The following is a 15,904-nucleotide window of genomic DNA, read 5'->3' on the forward strand; positions in this document are numbered from 1 at the left end:
ATAGTGCGAGCAAAGTACTCAAACACAACTAACTTGCATGAGCATGCACGTGTCCACCATCCGGCTGAGTATGCGGCTATCACCAGCTTCTGCTGCTCCATCATCTGGGCGCACTCTGAGGAGGGTGCGTTTGCTCGCAGATGAAAGAGGGTGCTGTTAAAACAGCATTATTATTATTTTTTTCTGTTGACTGCTTCTATTAGCTCCATCATTATTAGCAAACTTACTCAGGGGCAAATATATAAATAAATCGCCCTTGTAAAAACAATCGCCGATGGGCTCAGCCTATCGGCCATAAACTCGTCCAGGTTAAGACAAAGAAAAAAGAAAAAGCTGTCCCTCAGGCGGGTGGAGGTGGTCTTCATGCATCTATACGGTTTCCTAGACGCCAGCAGTTTGAACAGTGGTTAGGTTTACAAAATTACATCTGAACAAACTACAAGACTTCTGTAATAGTGTCCTTTGGACACACCAAAGTACAGATGTTCAAATAAACAGCTGTATATTGGCTATAAATTGTAAACCAAAGTAAAGTGGAAACTGCTGAACTTCAGCGAAGCAGCAACAAACCACATGCACAGATATGTTGATGGTCAGGGAAGGAATGGCTTGTGTTAGCACTGCTAATGTTATCACTAATCTGACATCGCCCCACAAAGCACCACACATTTCAGCAGTTTGTAAACATTTGATTTGTGAAGAACATGAATAACTGCTCTTGTACACATGTGTAATATTTACACTAATAATCTGTAATCTCATGGTTTTCTGGATTAGACAGACTTTATTCTCTCCTGTTTGAATCAATCTGCAGAAAGCTGCCAGTTAGTTCTTTGTGTCCAGGAACATCCCAGATCAGAACACGGCTGCTGCTGGTTAACTTGAACAGTAGCAGCAACAGTTTTATTTATATTCTTCATGTTGCAGTAAAATATACAAGAACAAAAGATGGGGTTGTGAGAAGCACAGTGATAATGTCCCGGCTCCATCATATGCAAGTTAATCATTAAGCTAGCAACACATGTACAACAGAGACCACACGATGCCACTTTACAGCAACATTAACTTATGTGAGCAGGTAGGCGGACGATGAGAAATGTCAGCAGTCTGGAGATATTTTAAGACAACAAAAGTAAAGGAGCCTGCCAGCTCAGCTCTGCTAAATCGTCAAAGAGGAGGAGGACTGAGAAATAGTTCGTTTGTCTCATGTAAAATATCTAAAGTCCCAACAAAACACAAACTGCAATGAGTCTGCTAATGTGAGTGGAGGCAAATGGCGACAACCAACACGGGAAATGTCCAGAGACAGACAGCCAGCAGGAAAAACCAAAAGTAACAGTAGCTCTTTCCCTTTACAGGATTTTGTACGATTATAGCATAAATTTAAGCCTAAACTCGAATCACAACAGGTAGAAAAAGCAGGTTTTTTCTTAGTTTACATTTGCAAGGCTTGGCATAAAATCCACAGGGGCCAAAGTGTCATTTGTAATTAAGTAGTAAACTGTGATATTCATAAATTACATGGACTCCAACACATGAATTTAGACAGAAGTGAAACTAGAAAAATGGGAATGCAATTAAAGAAACTGTCCCAGAGACAAACTGAGTTTGTGGTTTTCAAATGTACTTCATCTTTTAATCGGCACCTCTGAGGTCCCAGAGGTTTTCATTCAAAGCTGATATTACGCAGGAAGGCAAATCCACTCTCCCACTTCTGCCCCACCCCTCTAAAGTCCAGACTGAGGCCTACCTTGCTATACCAGTTAAGGCAGGGCTGCACCACATCAGGGTCTTCAATTCCATGAAGCTCAATGTACCAGATGCTGAAGTTGAAACTCGGACCCCAAGACATCAGAGGCACTGAAGTTAAACAAACAAACAAACAAACAAACAAGTGGTAAGAAGTTTTAACAGCAACAAACACGTGACAACACAAAGTGTGCCAAACTGCTCTCACCTATTTTAACGAATCTGCAGGGGAACATCTGCTCGTCTATCTTGTGCTTTAAGGTGAACGTTTCCTTGTTGTAGTCATTCTTAAGGCCACTGGCAGATGGAGAAAGACAATCAAGATGACACAGCTGTTTCACACATCGTATTAGTGAGTTGAGATACCAACTGAATCCATTTGCTGGTAACGTCTGGACAGCCCTCCACCTCTGGCAGCTAACTAGACTTCATGTGTGGCCTTGCAGCTGCAGTTCAGGCTGTTAACAAACAGGCTGCCTGCTAATGCAGCTCATCAGCTAGATGGACTCGTTTGCCGGTTGCAGGTTCTCCAGAAACAATTTGCAACAACTGAAGTTCCACTTTACAAGTATAGCACTACTCAGTTCTTTGATTTGTATTTGTTGAAGTTCAAATTCAACATAACACCTGAGGCAATTTATTACTTAAGCCAATGAAGAGAAAAAAAAAAAATCTGTTCAACCAGTGAATTTCTGTCTACTTGAAGTCATCTCTACAGCCACAATTCTGAGCACTTCTGATGGCACTGTCATTCTCCTGGTATAGTGTCTACCAATGAAGACACTACAGGAACCAGACAAACACAGAAACATGTTTCCCTGAAGCTACAGGGGCATCTCACCTGGACAAAAGCTCGGTCATGTTTTCTTCACTCATCCCACCAAACACTTTGAACTTCTTCAAGTTGCACACATGAGTCTTCTCATATTTCCCAAAGGTGATGCTCTGAACAATTGCTGGCCTTTCCAATTTTAAGATTAAAAACTGTGGAAAGAGATTGAGACAGGTGAAACAGACTGAAAGCACAGAACAGAGTTATGATGTATTGTAGAGGGCTCCAGGAAATTGCCTGCAATTATGCCTGCCCAGTCGCTGTGAAGGGATTCACTCATTATCTAAACGACTACAGCATCAGGTAAGCGGCAGTACAACACACTATGAACTGCATCCACATGTCACTGGTGCTCTAACAAGCCAAGACATCAAATGACAATCTACCTATGGCCACAGGCCAGAGCACTGATTAAACAGGAAATGTGAAAGCAGCCATTTAAATCCACAGAGACCAACATGTTCACATCCGCTGTAAAAGCATCAATATCAATCTGAAATGAAGCATTGATGAATCACACAAACTTCCAACCTTTACGGTAAATAAAAAAGTAGCAATACTGAGTTGACTTTACATTTTGTGTTTGTAATGACACAACATGTAACAAAACAATGGGCTCCTCCCATCACCCTCCCGTGATGACTCACATTCAAGGTTATAATTTACTCACCACTAATTTGGCACACTGTTTTTTTAATTAGTTAATGGAGGTGGGGGTACTCTACTGATTTGAACGTCATGTTTTGGACAATGACACCAGTTTGAATTTAAAAACGTATCCCAACGCTGAAGGTTTCCCTATGAGCTACACCACCTGCTGCTGTCAGTTTGGATTCTATTTATTTCGTGTGAAAATACTTCCACTCTGGGATTCGATCATATGGTTTTTAGAAGCAGTACAAATGAACAATGTTAGTATAGTTTTCTTTATGAACAGATCCCATCAGCAAGGATGCAACAATAATAATAATAATACTACTAATGATAATAATAATAATAATAATAATAATAATAATAATAATAATAATAATAATAATAATAATAATGATGATGATGAACTGCATTTATATAGCGCTTTTCGAGACCCTCAAAGCGCTTTACAATTCCACTATTCCTTCACTCTCACATTCACACACTGGTGGAGGCAGCTACAGTTGTAGCCATATCGCACCATCGGCCCCTCTGGCCATCACCAGTAGGCAGCAGGGGAAGTGTCTTGCCCAAGGACACAACGACCAAGACAGACAGAGCTGGGGATCGAACCAGCAACCTTCTGGTTACAAGATGAGCTTCCCAACCCCCTGAACCACAATCTCCCAGGGGGAGGACAGAATGCCCCCCAAGCCCCAAAGCTATTTAGTTTATGCTCCATTTCTTATTAGAAAAAAAAAAAAAAAAAAAAAGGAAAGAAATGTTCTGCATCATTTGTCATGGGGAATTGTTACTTCAGATTGACAAATCAATCGTTTAACCAGCAGTTTTCTACCATCCAAACAGTGCCTACTCTTACTCTAAATTACAGGCAGATTCCTGCAGTTTTCCTTCATTTAAAGCATGAAGGATATACCTGAGCTGCAGAATTCTTAGAATTTGTGAAGCCTGCGTAACACCCAGCTGCTGTACTAGAAACACAGAGTATTTTGAGTCTGGGGTGCTCAGTCCTCCAAGTGAGTGGTTAACCATTGTTTTGCAATGTTTCACTTCCTCTTGTCAGTCAATGCAAACTTTCAGATTTAACCTCAAAGTCATGCAACACTATCTATGACAGTGTTGTCAAAGTCGGTCAATGAGTTCAAGAGAGAGGAAGGCAAAAAAATTTTATTTTTTTTTCCAGAAGTGTGAACGTAAACAGTTGCTGTTGCTGCTTACTGCTAGGTGGAACCTCATCAGCTGCAAGATAAAGTCCGTGAACTCTTTGGAATTACTAGAATTTCTACAAAATGTAAGCCTTAAAAACAAAGCCTCCTGGAGTCGTGCTAGTGCAGTCATTTTTCAAAATAAACTGAAACGATGACAAACAGAAAGACCAGTCAAAGCACATCGAGGACCTTACTCCTAAACGAGGGGCTACCTCTGTAGCACGGACATGGTTTGGTTTTGAAAAGTCTGACACGGACCAGAAAACTTTACTATGCAAATTATGCAGGAAACCGACGCCACCTCAGACTCAAACACGACAAACCTTTCTACCACCTACGCAAGAATCACGTGACAGTGTGGAGAGAGTTTACGGATGGGAAGCAACAGGTGCTCCAAATAAACCTTAGACTCAAACGTTAGAACAGGCTTTTCCCCACAGGACGCTGTGTAATAAATACAAAGAAAATGGCGGCTGTTACAATTTCATGCATCAGTCAAAACACTCGACTCCAGGTACACGACACCCAGCAGAAAACACTTTACGCAAGTCGAGTTGCCCGGCATCCACAGAATTTACAGAAAATGTGAAGTTTTTGTGATTTATATTGTTGTCGGGACGATAAACGTCTTATATCGGGATATGAGATTTTGGTCATAGCGCACAGCCCTAGTTAAAATAGACCCAAACTATGATGCTTCACATGTGAAATTTAGATACTGCCATTCTTTCTGCCCAAACATAGAATTGTTTTTGCCAAAAATGTCATATTTGTCTCATCTGGTATTGAAATATTACTGTTTGGGGTTTATTTTTGTTTTTTCTTATATCAACACAATTCCTATTCACTTTTTTATTATCACCTTATTTGTAATCGACAAAATAAACGTCCTTTTTGATAAAAATCTTTACATTTGTTTGACCTGATGACAGAGCTGCATCTCATCTCCTTATTATGAATTCAAAACATTCACTTAATTTTTCTTACCCAGATCTTTGTCCAACCTTTTCAATTATTATTAAGTTAGTTTGTATATAACTGAATTTTTTTTTTAATATCACATTTAGGCAAATTCACATTTGTTGAGAAGCTTTTAATCCACTCATTACTCTTACATCAACTTGAGTTACTGAGGCCTGACTTAAAACCATGTTACATTCAGGCAGATCAAGGTCAGCCTTGAGATATTCCATGTACGGAGCACTCAAATATAAACAAGCCCAGGAAGATACTGTAAGCGAGGCCAAACCCCCCACTCCCCAAAACAACTGAAAACATATCTATGCTTTTCACATTACTTTACCATTTAGTTAGAAAACAAGTCTGTGTAAATAAACAATAATAGTTTACTGAACAACACTGGATTCATTTTTATTAAACTGTAAACAGAAAAGGCATAAACAGTTGAGAATTCACATCTGCAAGAAAAATAAGTCTAACAGCCTATAAGGAGGAAAAGCACCAGACATATAAATGATGGTCTACCAGCAACAGCATGCCTCAAGAAACCCCATAAAATTAAGTACTCTATCTATATTATATGGACTCATTCCATTTCAGCTGAGTATACAACTCTGCTTTGCTTTCATTTCTCCACTCTAGGCACATCCTCAAGGAGCAAAGCCAAGAATGTAAGGCTACGTTCACACTGCAGGCGAAAGCGCATTAAATCCGATTTTTTTGACCCTATGCGACCCATATCCGATCATGGTATGACTGTGTGAACAGCACAAATCCGATATTTTCAAATCCGATCTGGGTCACTTTCGTATGTGGTACTGAATCCGATACATATCCGATGTTTTAGAAAGCGACTGCTGTGTGAACGGTCAGGTCGCATTAAATCCGTCTTTTACGTCACTGACACAAGACAGACGCCAATTATCAGCGCCGGAGAAGACATCGCGAACGCTTCCTGGCCATCCAGTGTAGATGTTAGTGAAACTGTTGGGAAGACAACGTGAACATTTTATTTGTACTGTATAATCTGCAGATTCTGACAGAAATCTGCAGCTATCCTTTGAAGCAGCGCTCCTCTAAAACAGCAATAAGGATCATTATTAGGTTATTTACATTATTATGTAAATAACAAAAAACTTAAAGCAAAAATTGGGAAACGTAAAGTCCGAAGTCTCTATATTAAGGGCCATCAGTCAAACAATACTGTTTGGTCTGGGTCTAAACAGAGCGCGTTGTGTGTGACATCTTCTTTTGCGCATGCGGGCCGCTTTGAGCGTTCACACTAGAGAGCGTTTGCTGTCACATTTTATTTATAGTGTGAACAAGCAGACAAAAAAATCGAATTTGATCAAAAGATCGGAATTGAGCATTAAGACCTGCAGTGTGAACGTAGCCTTAGTGTTCAAGTGGAGTTACAGAAGATGACCAAAACCCATCAAGCTAAATGCAAAGAAAGAATTCCCACAACTGTTACCTGTTTAAAAAAAACAAACAAAACACAGGAAGAGAAGGCAAAGGTGAGGCAGCAGGCACAGCACCCACACCTTCCACTTTCTTTTTCAGGTAGATTTTCCCTTACAAACTTCCCAACACAGCTAAGCTTTATAATGTTCACTACATTACACTGTTATTAATAATCATTTTTGGAATGTTTTACTTACTTTTACTTGACAAGTTCAAGTACCTGGCACACTGTTAAAGTTGTTGTGGTACGGTGACCTGACATGTAGTTACTTTTTTTGGGAGAAGGTTACAGAAAGTGGGGTAGCAGTTATGGTGTGAGTAATAACACAGACGTGACACAGACGTGTAATTGACGTGTTTCCAGATGCCCCGTCTTAAAATGTCAAAATTTCCCAAAGAATTAAGAGCATCCCAGTAAAGCAAAAGGTTTCTCAACCCCATTGGCCTCTCTGTGCAGACCGCACAATTTCCTGTTTACACACCTTCACAAGATGTTCCCCTCTCTAAAATATTAATGTTAATTAATTAGCCAAGCCACTTACCCATGAACTGTGGCCCTATGAACCTACACAAATCACGACGTTCATGGACAACTGCTGTTCCAGGTCAAAAAAATTAAAACTCATCTTACCAGAAATGAACCTACCTGTGGAGGATAGTTGCTCTCAGAAGACCACCTGGAGGACTGATCGTTAGGTTTATCCACCAAGATATTCCTAAACAAAAAGAAAGGGACAAGTATTTAGCCACTGTGGAATATTATCCCACCAAGTCAGCAGAAAACGCGCAAAGACAGCAGTGAAAAGTAGGGCCGAATACAGGTCTGTGTGTGTTCCGGAAGCTTATGACAGTAGATTTATCACATAACAAAACTACTTTTTGGAGTCACGCTACATTCTGTTAGAAGGCTCATTTAGGTAACTGTTGTTGTTAGCCAACTAGCATTAAGTCAGCTACTGCTGAACTGTTTACTGAGTGCTGAACCAGCAACAGGCGAAAGACGCGAAGCTATGGGGAACTTCGTTTATATTAGATTATAACATGGGTGTTGGCGTGAGCGATAAGTAAGTTTTCCTTTCGTTACGACAGTTTCAGATAGCCTATAACCAAGCTCATTAGCATAGCTGCTAAAGCAAAGCTCTATGGTTAGATAACAGCAGCTAGTTGCCTACTTCAGCTCTGGAGTCCAGTTAGCTAACGTGGACGTTCGTTTTTCACGTATTAAGATACCGAATTGTACACTATGTAATCAAAGCGTAAAATATTATACAGCTGTGACAACGGAAGTTACAAAGAATAACCTAGGCGTGTTCCAATGCCAAGCTTTTGGGGTTGTCACTCTGGAATAATATAACTATAAGAGAAGAATACACCATTCAGTTGCTTTGTTTACGTTTTGAGGTAACGCTCCAATTGATATCCTACACTGAAGTGGGAAACTGTCCCTTAGTTACCCACACATTTCACAGAAATCACTGAGCGTCATTTCATCACACATAAAGTACATCGTAAGCTACTGCCTCCAAGAAATGTTTAGCGGAAAGACAACATTATCATTATCGGGCGGCTAAATATCCGAAACCAAACGCCCCATACGGTAGCTAGCGCTAGCTTGCTTGGACCGCAGACAAGCTAGGCCAGTCGGGCAGGGTGGAAGAAACACAAGTGCGCCGAGGTGACAAAAGACCACTTTCCACCGCAAAACCTAATGTATACGCTGGGCCAGGGGATGGGAAAGATACTCACTCAGGTAAATATGTAGACGAGTAAGAGCTCCATTTAAAAACGCTGAAAGTGAGGACTCTGCTCTCGGGAGCGACAGCCATCTTGTTGCAGAAAATAACAGACAGCGGGAGGTTAGCAAGGAGCGAATATTGACAGCTCTTAAAGAGACAGTACACATATTTGTATTGTTTACGAAGCGTCCTCGGTAGCATGAACACACTGCACGATGCAGTTATCAAGTCAGCTTTTCATATTCATCGTAACAAAACTCGTATTTTTATAAATTATCTGGGGGGGTTCAAATATCATTTAAGCTGAAACATGTTAACTTAAATCGATAAAACATAAAAAGCGAATGATAATAAAATAATAACAATATTTTATTCCGGAAAAAATAAACATATACTGAGGACCTCCATGACATTAATGTGCTTTGAGGCCACAGGCCGATCTTCTCCGCCCCTCTCCAGCCCCATTCCTCCCAGTCTCTCGTCAGCGTGTTCCTAAATATGTACATCATCCCTAATTACTACACAGCTCCACAGCTTTGGAAGTAGAGTTAACCAAAACTCTTTAAACCTGATTCAGAAGTAGGGGTTTCAAAATAAATACATAAATATTAATAGAATAGAATAACGACCCCCACAGAAATAATAAGCTGATCATACAGTATCATACAGCTGACTGCAGTGTGTCCTCTCTGAAACAAAGACAGCAGTGTCCCTTTTCAAAAAGCACGTTTCAGGTTGAGCGTAGTGTTTTACTATATGTGAAGTCACTGAAGCTTAGAGAGTGGGTGAATCATCTGGTGACTAACGCGCTTTATTCCGGTTAGACACAGCAAACTCAGCCTCCTAATTTACAGCAAACACTTTGAAAGAAGATGACTCGACATTTTTCAGTATATAGTTGATTGTGTAGTGATTGTGATTTGAGCTAAACGCTATAAATTACCTCCACGGATTAACATACAAGTGGTCATAGCTACCATAACGTCAACCACTGGTTTTCTTGACTGGTTTTGTTGGATCACCACAAGCTGTGCTCTGCTGCAACTGGATATTTTACTGTCAGTTGACTAAAGACACATGGCAGCTAAGTTCTGTAACTGGATGCTTGTTCTTAACAGATAGGTGTGCCGACCTGAAAGCAACACTTTGTAAAAATGTAGAAAATAGTCTCTGAGATCAAAGTGATACCATCACTCGCTTTGTACCAACTAACACTCCAGCTCTTTGAATGATCGAATAGTTTGGGCTGGTTCGCTCTGCCCTATGCAAAGATTTTTTTAATGATGAAGGCCACACCTCGAAAAGCGCTGGTCACTTGATAAAGCTGTTCCCTGTCCCTATAAGTGTCCTGGAGTCTTCACATCCTCAGATCTTTGTCTTCTCCATGCACCTTGGAAGTAGGTGAAGTTGTGCCAGAATAATCTGTTGCTATCGAAGATTTTTTTTAAAGCAAAATCTCAGGCCTAACAGTGACTGGCAGGGGATAACACGGTACATGGGACTGTACATATAGAGCGCTTTTCTACTCTCGCTGAACATTGAACAGTGCTTTTCACTGCGAGCCACATTCATCCATGGACAGCAGCTTTTCTAACAATTACACACATACTGTAAGACTTCAGTGGATGCATTGGGGATAATGTCAGTATCTTGCCAAGGACACTTTCAAGATATGGGCTGGAGAAAGTCAGGGATTGAACCAGTGACTTTCAAACCAGTTGCTGACCTGTTCCAGCTCCTGCCTATTTAGAAGGAAAGCTGTAACATTCATATTTGCCTCGTCCCCATTTGAAGCACATGTTTTTGTAGCAAACACTTGGTGCAGTGAGCATATATTCGTCATTGGTATCCTTTTCCCCATTTGTTCCCCATTCACTTCACATGTGTTGTTTTATTGTCCGTATTAGTTTGAGTTGATATTCAGTTGCCACAGCATGCACTTCCTATCATGCAATTCAAGTTTTTTCAGTCTATTTTCTTTCTTATAAAGAAATCGAAGCTCAATTCCAGAGCGACAGTTAAATGGTGACTAAAACAATCAATACAAATTGTTGTGATGATGTTATTGTCATGATACGGCTGTGTGGCAGGCAGGATGTGGGATCCAAACGCAAAACACTCAGAGGAATAAACGTAAAGAGGCTGCTTCGTCGCAGTAGCATCATTTCACAAAACCAAAACTAGAAACTAAGAACAAAAACACCGGGAAACTTGGGACGGCAATCTCAGAAAAGCAAGGTGAAACACACAGCACGGAGAGAGGACGACAGAACAGTGACAGAGAAACACAGGCCTAAAATACACTGAGGGATAACAAGGGAATGGGACACAGCTGGGAGTGCTCACACATAACAAGACAAGGGGAAAGCAAAACTATACACACTGACACAAGAGAGGACTGTCAAAGTAAAACAGGAAGAATAGCACAGGGACGCGGACTTGATCTGAACGAAGGGAACACGGAGAGACGGGAGACGCGAATGACCGGGGAGGAAGATCAATAATAATAATAATAATAATGATGATGATGATGATGATGAAAATCAAAAAACCAGGACACTGGACTGTGACAGTTATGATATTTATAAGATAAAACATTTGAAATAAGTTTATAAAAGTGAAAATTCAGAGTTTGAGAAAATGAAAAACTAATTTGAAAAGCTTTGCTTCAACAGCTGCTAACATGTGGCGGGCATCTTTCATGCTTGGTCTTTTCTAGATTGGTTACTTAAAATAAACGAACCAATGATTGTTATTTTCGGCCTGATAGTTTAAAGCCTGAGTGAGCAGTGTGCACACGGCGATGGACGTCATGCTTTAGACTCGCAGTGCACTGTGGCTTTGCTGCATAAAAGGAACCAAGTTTTGCCGGCTGTGTCACTCGTTCAGACGAGCACAGAGCTCAAGAAAAGTAAGCAAGGGGGAGCCGAGAGGTGTCTTTTGTTGCTGAGAGTTGTAATCCACTCTAATTCAAACCACAGGGGGTCTGTGAGCCTCAGAGACCCCTGGACTTCTGGTATTTTCACACGGTCCTGACTGCCACCAAGTCTCTCCATCTCACTGCCGTACATAGACTTCAAAAAAGAGCTTAAGAGCTGTATGTACTGTTCCTAATCTACTGTACTCACTAACCTTATGGCAACTGCGATACAAGGTCTGCACCTTTATCAACCTATGTTTCTAATTTAGTCCAATATTCAACAACACAGCCACGGAGCAACACATCTGACACACGGATGAAGTTCTAGACTCTCATTGTTGTCCTTAGTATTCACCCATCCAACAAAACACTGACAGAGTCCAACAGAAGGCAAAGACAACTAGGTCACGCGCACCAAAGATGAACAGCGAACATGAGATAATAGAGGTGACAGCAGTTTGTGTCTCGTTTCAGGCATTTTCCTGAAGTCAGTGTAAGGCAGTAAGCGCTACATTATTTGTTTCTATAGCAATTTAATTAAATCAAACTTTGAAAAATCATGCTTTAAAGACATAAAGATGTACTAAATGAGAAACGGCAGCCCACGGCTTCCCAACATCGCCCAGTCTTTCTTTGGAATGTTTTTGTCAAATCTCAGCAAAAGTGTTAGTTTTTGATGAATCATCCACAAGTGGACTCCATCCAGGCTTGATGATGGTGTGCACTGAATGATAACAGTGTTTCTTTTAAGCACACTTCCAGCACTTGGCAGACCCTTACTTCCACTTACTAGAAATGGAAGGGACGCTTGTCAAGTTTCATGTGCATGGATGTAAACTGGGAACACAAGTGAGACGTGGTTTACCACTGTGGAACACAGGCGAGCGTGGATGTTTCATTTTTCTAAGTGTGGGTTAGATGTTGGGTCACGTAATCGTTGTCGAGCTGAAGCACGATGTTATCTGTTGTGTAATTGTTTGACAGGTACATTTTGTATTTGCAGTGATAATAAGTTGGGTGCTGTGCCTGTTAATGAGGGACTGGAAGAAGTTTGGTTTGTTACATTTTACAGGATGATACCTTAAAACTCGTCCATCTGAACTGAATATCTTTGCACTGGTAGAAATGCTGCGTTTGTTATAGACAGCACAAAAAGCTGTAAATAACAATATAAAGTGATGGCCCATAATGTGTTACAGCCAACATTAAGCAGACGAAGAGAAACATTAGCACTGACTCGAGGTTTGTTTTGCATCCAGTATTCATTATCCTGCGGTTCCTCGGCCTCTGCTTTCCAACAACTCTTGAGTGAAATATAGAAATCCTTAAGGAAGTGTTAATGCCTCGCTGCGTTAAACCGCCAGTGAGTAAATGTGTGTTTGTTGTACACAGTGTTTGTTAGAGTGTTCCCTGCTGCCTTGTTGAGAAGCAACATAGACTGTATATAAAGGATGGCTGTAGCCACAGCGAAGTCATCCACCAGTTTATGGAATATTGGTTTCAAGCATTAGCGTTTAGAGCTAGCGCTGACTAGCTACCCAGGTTGATGAGATGCATCTGTTAATGTGAAATTAAAAGTTAATTTTGTTTTTAAATATAACTTTAATGAATAACTTCAGTTTTTTAAGCTTTAATGCAGTTCCAACCATTCTGGGCACGGCTGCTGTTCAGTTGTAATTAACGAGGACGCAAATTCGTTTTGAAGTCCAAAAAACGATTTTTTTAGCCCCCAAAATTGTCTCTTGGTCCTTAGACTTGACATGGCAGTTTGATCTGTGGTTAAACTAAAAGTATTTTTCAGATCAGCTCTAAAGTCTACGAGTTTTAAGTCTTCTGACTACAGTGCTGCTAGCCTCAGCTTCCAAAAACATCTTTGTTTATATTCACAACACTAGATTTTTCAGTCAGAGCCCAGTGTGTTAATGAGGGGTTTAAACCCCCGTATCCAGCCATGCTAACACATTCACAGAGGATATAAAAATAAACAAGAGGGAAGTCTAAATGTAAAGTCCGTGTAAATAGAGCAGGCATTCACACAGAGTGTCACTCAGAGCAGAACTGTCCTCTTGTTATAGACACAGAGCAGTTTTACATCCAGTTTCGGTAATCTGCCTCTGATATGAGATCAGGTGTTTTCCCCACAACGTTAGTCACCCTGTGATGATGTCATATAGGCCATGAGCTCATTGATGAAGAAAAAAAAGCTAAAAAAGACCGTCAGCCTGTTCAGTAAGCAATAACAACCAGTAAAGGTTACCTTCATCATTATCAAAAACCTTCATCATCATCATCACATCTAATAAGGATTCTCTTTACTATCTGTCATGATAATTATTTTATTTATCATCATCATCATTATTATAACCAGAGAGGATCATCTTCACCATCATCATCATTCTCACATTCATCACCACCATCATGGTTATCTTCACCAGTCCGACCACAAATGTAGTTATCTTCACTGTTGCCATCATCATGATGGCAGCGAAGGTTTTCTTTATCATCATCATCATCACAACTTCTACAGGTTCACTGTCGTAATCATCATCATCATAACCGCACATGGTTGTCTGACATTAGCAGCTGTCATCATCGTAACAATAAAACACCACACTCTGTTTTCACCATAGTCTTCATCATCAGCAACATGAACTTATCTTCATCATCATTACTATTACTAGAATGACCATTAGAGCGAGGGGGGAAATCTTCCTGATAAAAAACAGACAAAACCCCCCAAACTAGTTATTGACCAGCCCGAGCGGGTCTGCTTCCTGCTGCCTGCGTCTTATTTCTTATTTCTCCTGGACGCGCTCTCTGTCGTGAGCGCGCCATCACGTGGGAGGTCCCTTTAAGTTTCCATCGACCGAGGCCTGAGCGTGTCACATGGACATGATATAATGAAAAGGCAGGAACAGAGTGAGTGCGCTGGGCTCTTTGCTAAAGGAGAGGGGAGCAGAAATGTACGCAGTCATCTGCCGACAGTGTAGAGGGCCAGCGGGGCCGAGCCCAACCGAACGCTGCCGATCTCGACCGGGCTGGGCCGAGCCGGACAGACTGCGCCTCATCGGACGGGACCTCTGTGTTCGCCGTTGCACCTGCCAGCTGTGACACGCACTTTAAAAGAGGAGGAAAATGTCGCCCGTGCGTGCGCATATTTCGCACAGTCCCGGAGCAAAGGAGGAGCGCCCTTCGGTGTGAGTGAACTTATTTCTAATAGCTCGGCTGATGTGGGGATCGGCTCCGCGTTGCTGCCGCAGGTGCGTTTCGCGCTTGAGTTGTGCCTGGTAGCCAGCCCGCTGTATTCTAGTGAGGACCCGCATCTCTGGGCTTTTGGAAAAGTGCGTTTGTTGGAGAAAGCGCAATCACCCTGCAGGGGAGAGTCTTGATCACGGGCCATGTGCGTGTTTGCCAGTGTCCGCATTCCAGGTGGTGTTGCGCACATAGAAATTGAAGTTGAAGCAAACAAGTGGGGATAAGGGTTCGACTCCGGTGCTTTGAGAACGCGTTTTCACGTTGAGCATGTTGGACTGGAAACATCCCGCCCCTCTTTGACGAACCCGAAGCTCTGAGTCGAGGTGCCAAGAGCGAGTGAAGTTGTCGATGATGATTTTGTGCGGCTTTTACAGCAAGATGGATTATTTGTATGTTTCACAGTTTAATGAGGGCTCGCAGTGTTTGACAGTTCTCCAACTTAACAGAGAGATGTGCCCAAAAGGATGACATTCTGTAAACTCCGAGTGTTAAACGGGGCTGTGGCGGTTCTCTGGCTCCGGGGCTCATTTACGAGAGCGTCGCTTTAAAGCAGCGGTCCTATTTGTTTAATAGAGCCATCCAATTTCCCTGCGGGATGCCTGCGAGGTGCCGTCAGCGCTTCAATGTGTCAATACTGACTGGTGAGGAAAACAAGAAAACCACCTGCCTGCTGCTCTGGTTATTGCGCAGACACACACACATTCCCTCTCTCTGTCTCTCAGACACACACACCATCCAGCGTTTTGCTGATTCATAACTGGGCAGTCACATCATTGTGTGTATGACACACACAGTTCAAAGAGCGTCCTATTTTGGCCGCCGTCTCACCCAGAAAGGGGAAGTACTTCAATATTTTAATGCGAGAGGCTCTTCCGGAGTTGCTCTCCAAGTGTTCCCAGAAGCAGCTGATACAAAAGGCTGTCCAGACCCAAATCCGATCAGCAGAACAGACAAGAAAACCCCTAAAGACGTATGTAGACTCTTTATAATATATAATCACGACTTATTCCAGACTGTAGTGTCTAAAATAATCAGATTGTTCCATTTCTTACTCGTTTTGAATGATAATGATACAGAAGAAGTAGCAATTTATTAAAACTGTTTGTTACTGTAGCACTGAAGAAGAGCT

The 15,904-nt window shown here is 41.5% G+C and overlaps 1 protein-coding gene and 1 long non-coding RNA gene across 9 annotated transcripts in view; one reads left to right on the forward strand and one right to left on the reverse strand.

The window, feature by feature from the left end:
- mkln1 (muskelin 1, intracellular mediator containing kelch motifs) overlaps positions 1 to 8,755 on the reverse strand; it is a 33,500-nt gene extending 24,745 nt beyond the window's left edge. For both annotated transcript variants that reach the window (XM_003449766.5, XM_013274158.3), the window contains exons 1-5: positions 8,611 to 8,755; positions 7,511 to 7,580; positions 2,591 to 2,733; positions 1,958 to 2,046; positions 1,751 to 1,860 (exon numbers count right to left, since the gene is read on the reverse strand). In XM_003449766.5, coding sequence (XP_003449814.3) covers positions 1,751 to 1,860; positions 1,958 to 2,046; positions 2,591 to 2,733; positions 7,511 to 7,580; positions 8,611 to 8,690 — 492 coding nt within the window. In that variant the 5' untranslated portion in view covers positions 8,691 to 8,755. The remainder of the gene's footprint in view (positions 1 to 1,750; positions 1,861 to 1,957; positions 2,047 to 2,590; positions 2,734 to 7,510; positions 7,581 to 8,610) is intronic.
- A 4,526-nt stretch (positions 8,756 to 13,281) lies between these two features.
- The window catches only part of LOC102075996 (uncharacterized), a 61,419-nt gene continuing 58,796 nt past the window's right edge, over positions 13,282 to 15,904 (forward strand). For 2 of the 7 annotated variants that reach the window (XR_269952.4, XR_003214556.1), the window contains exon 1: positions 13,282 to 15,745. This is a non-coding gene — a long non-coding RNA (uncharacterized LOC102075996). The remainder of the gene's footprint in view (positions 15,746 to 15,904) is intronic. The other 5 variants (XR_002056945.2, XR_003214560.1, XR_002056944.2 and 2 more) reach the window with 4 other exon arrangements.

The sequence above is a fragment of the Oreochromis niloticus genome, linkage group LG17, assembly GCF_001858045.2.
Source record: "Oreochromis niloticus isolate F11D_XX linkage group LG17, O_niloticus_UMD_NMBU, whole genome shotgun sequence".
NCBI classification, from domain to species: domain Eukaryota; kingdom Metazoa; phylum Chordata; class Actinopteri; order Cichliformes; family Cichlidae; genus Oreochromis; species Oreochromis niloticus.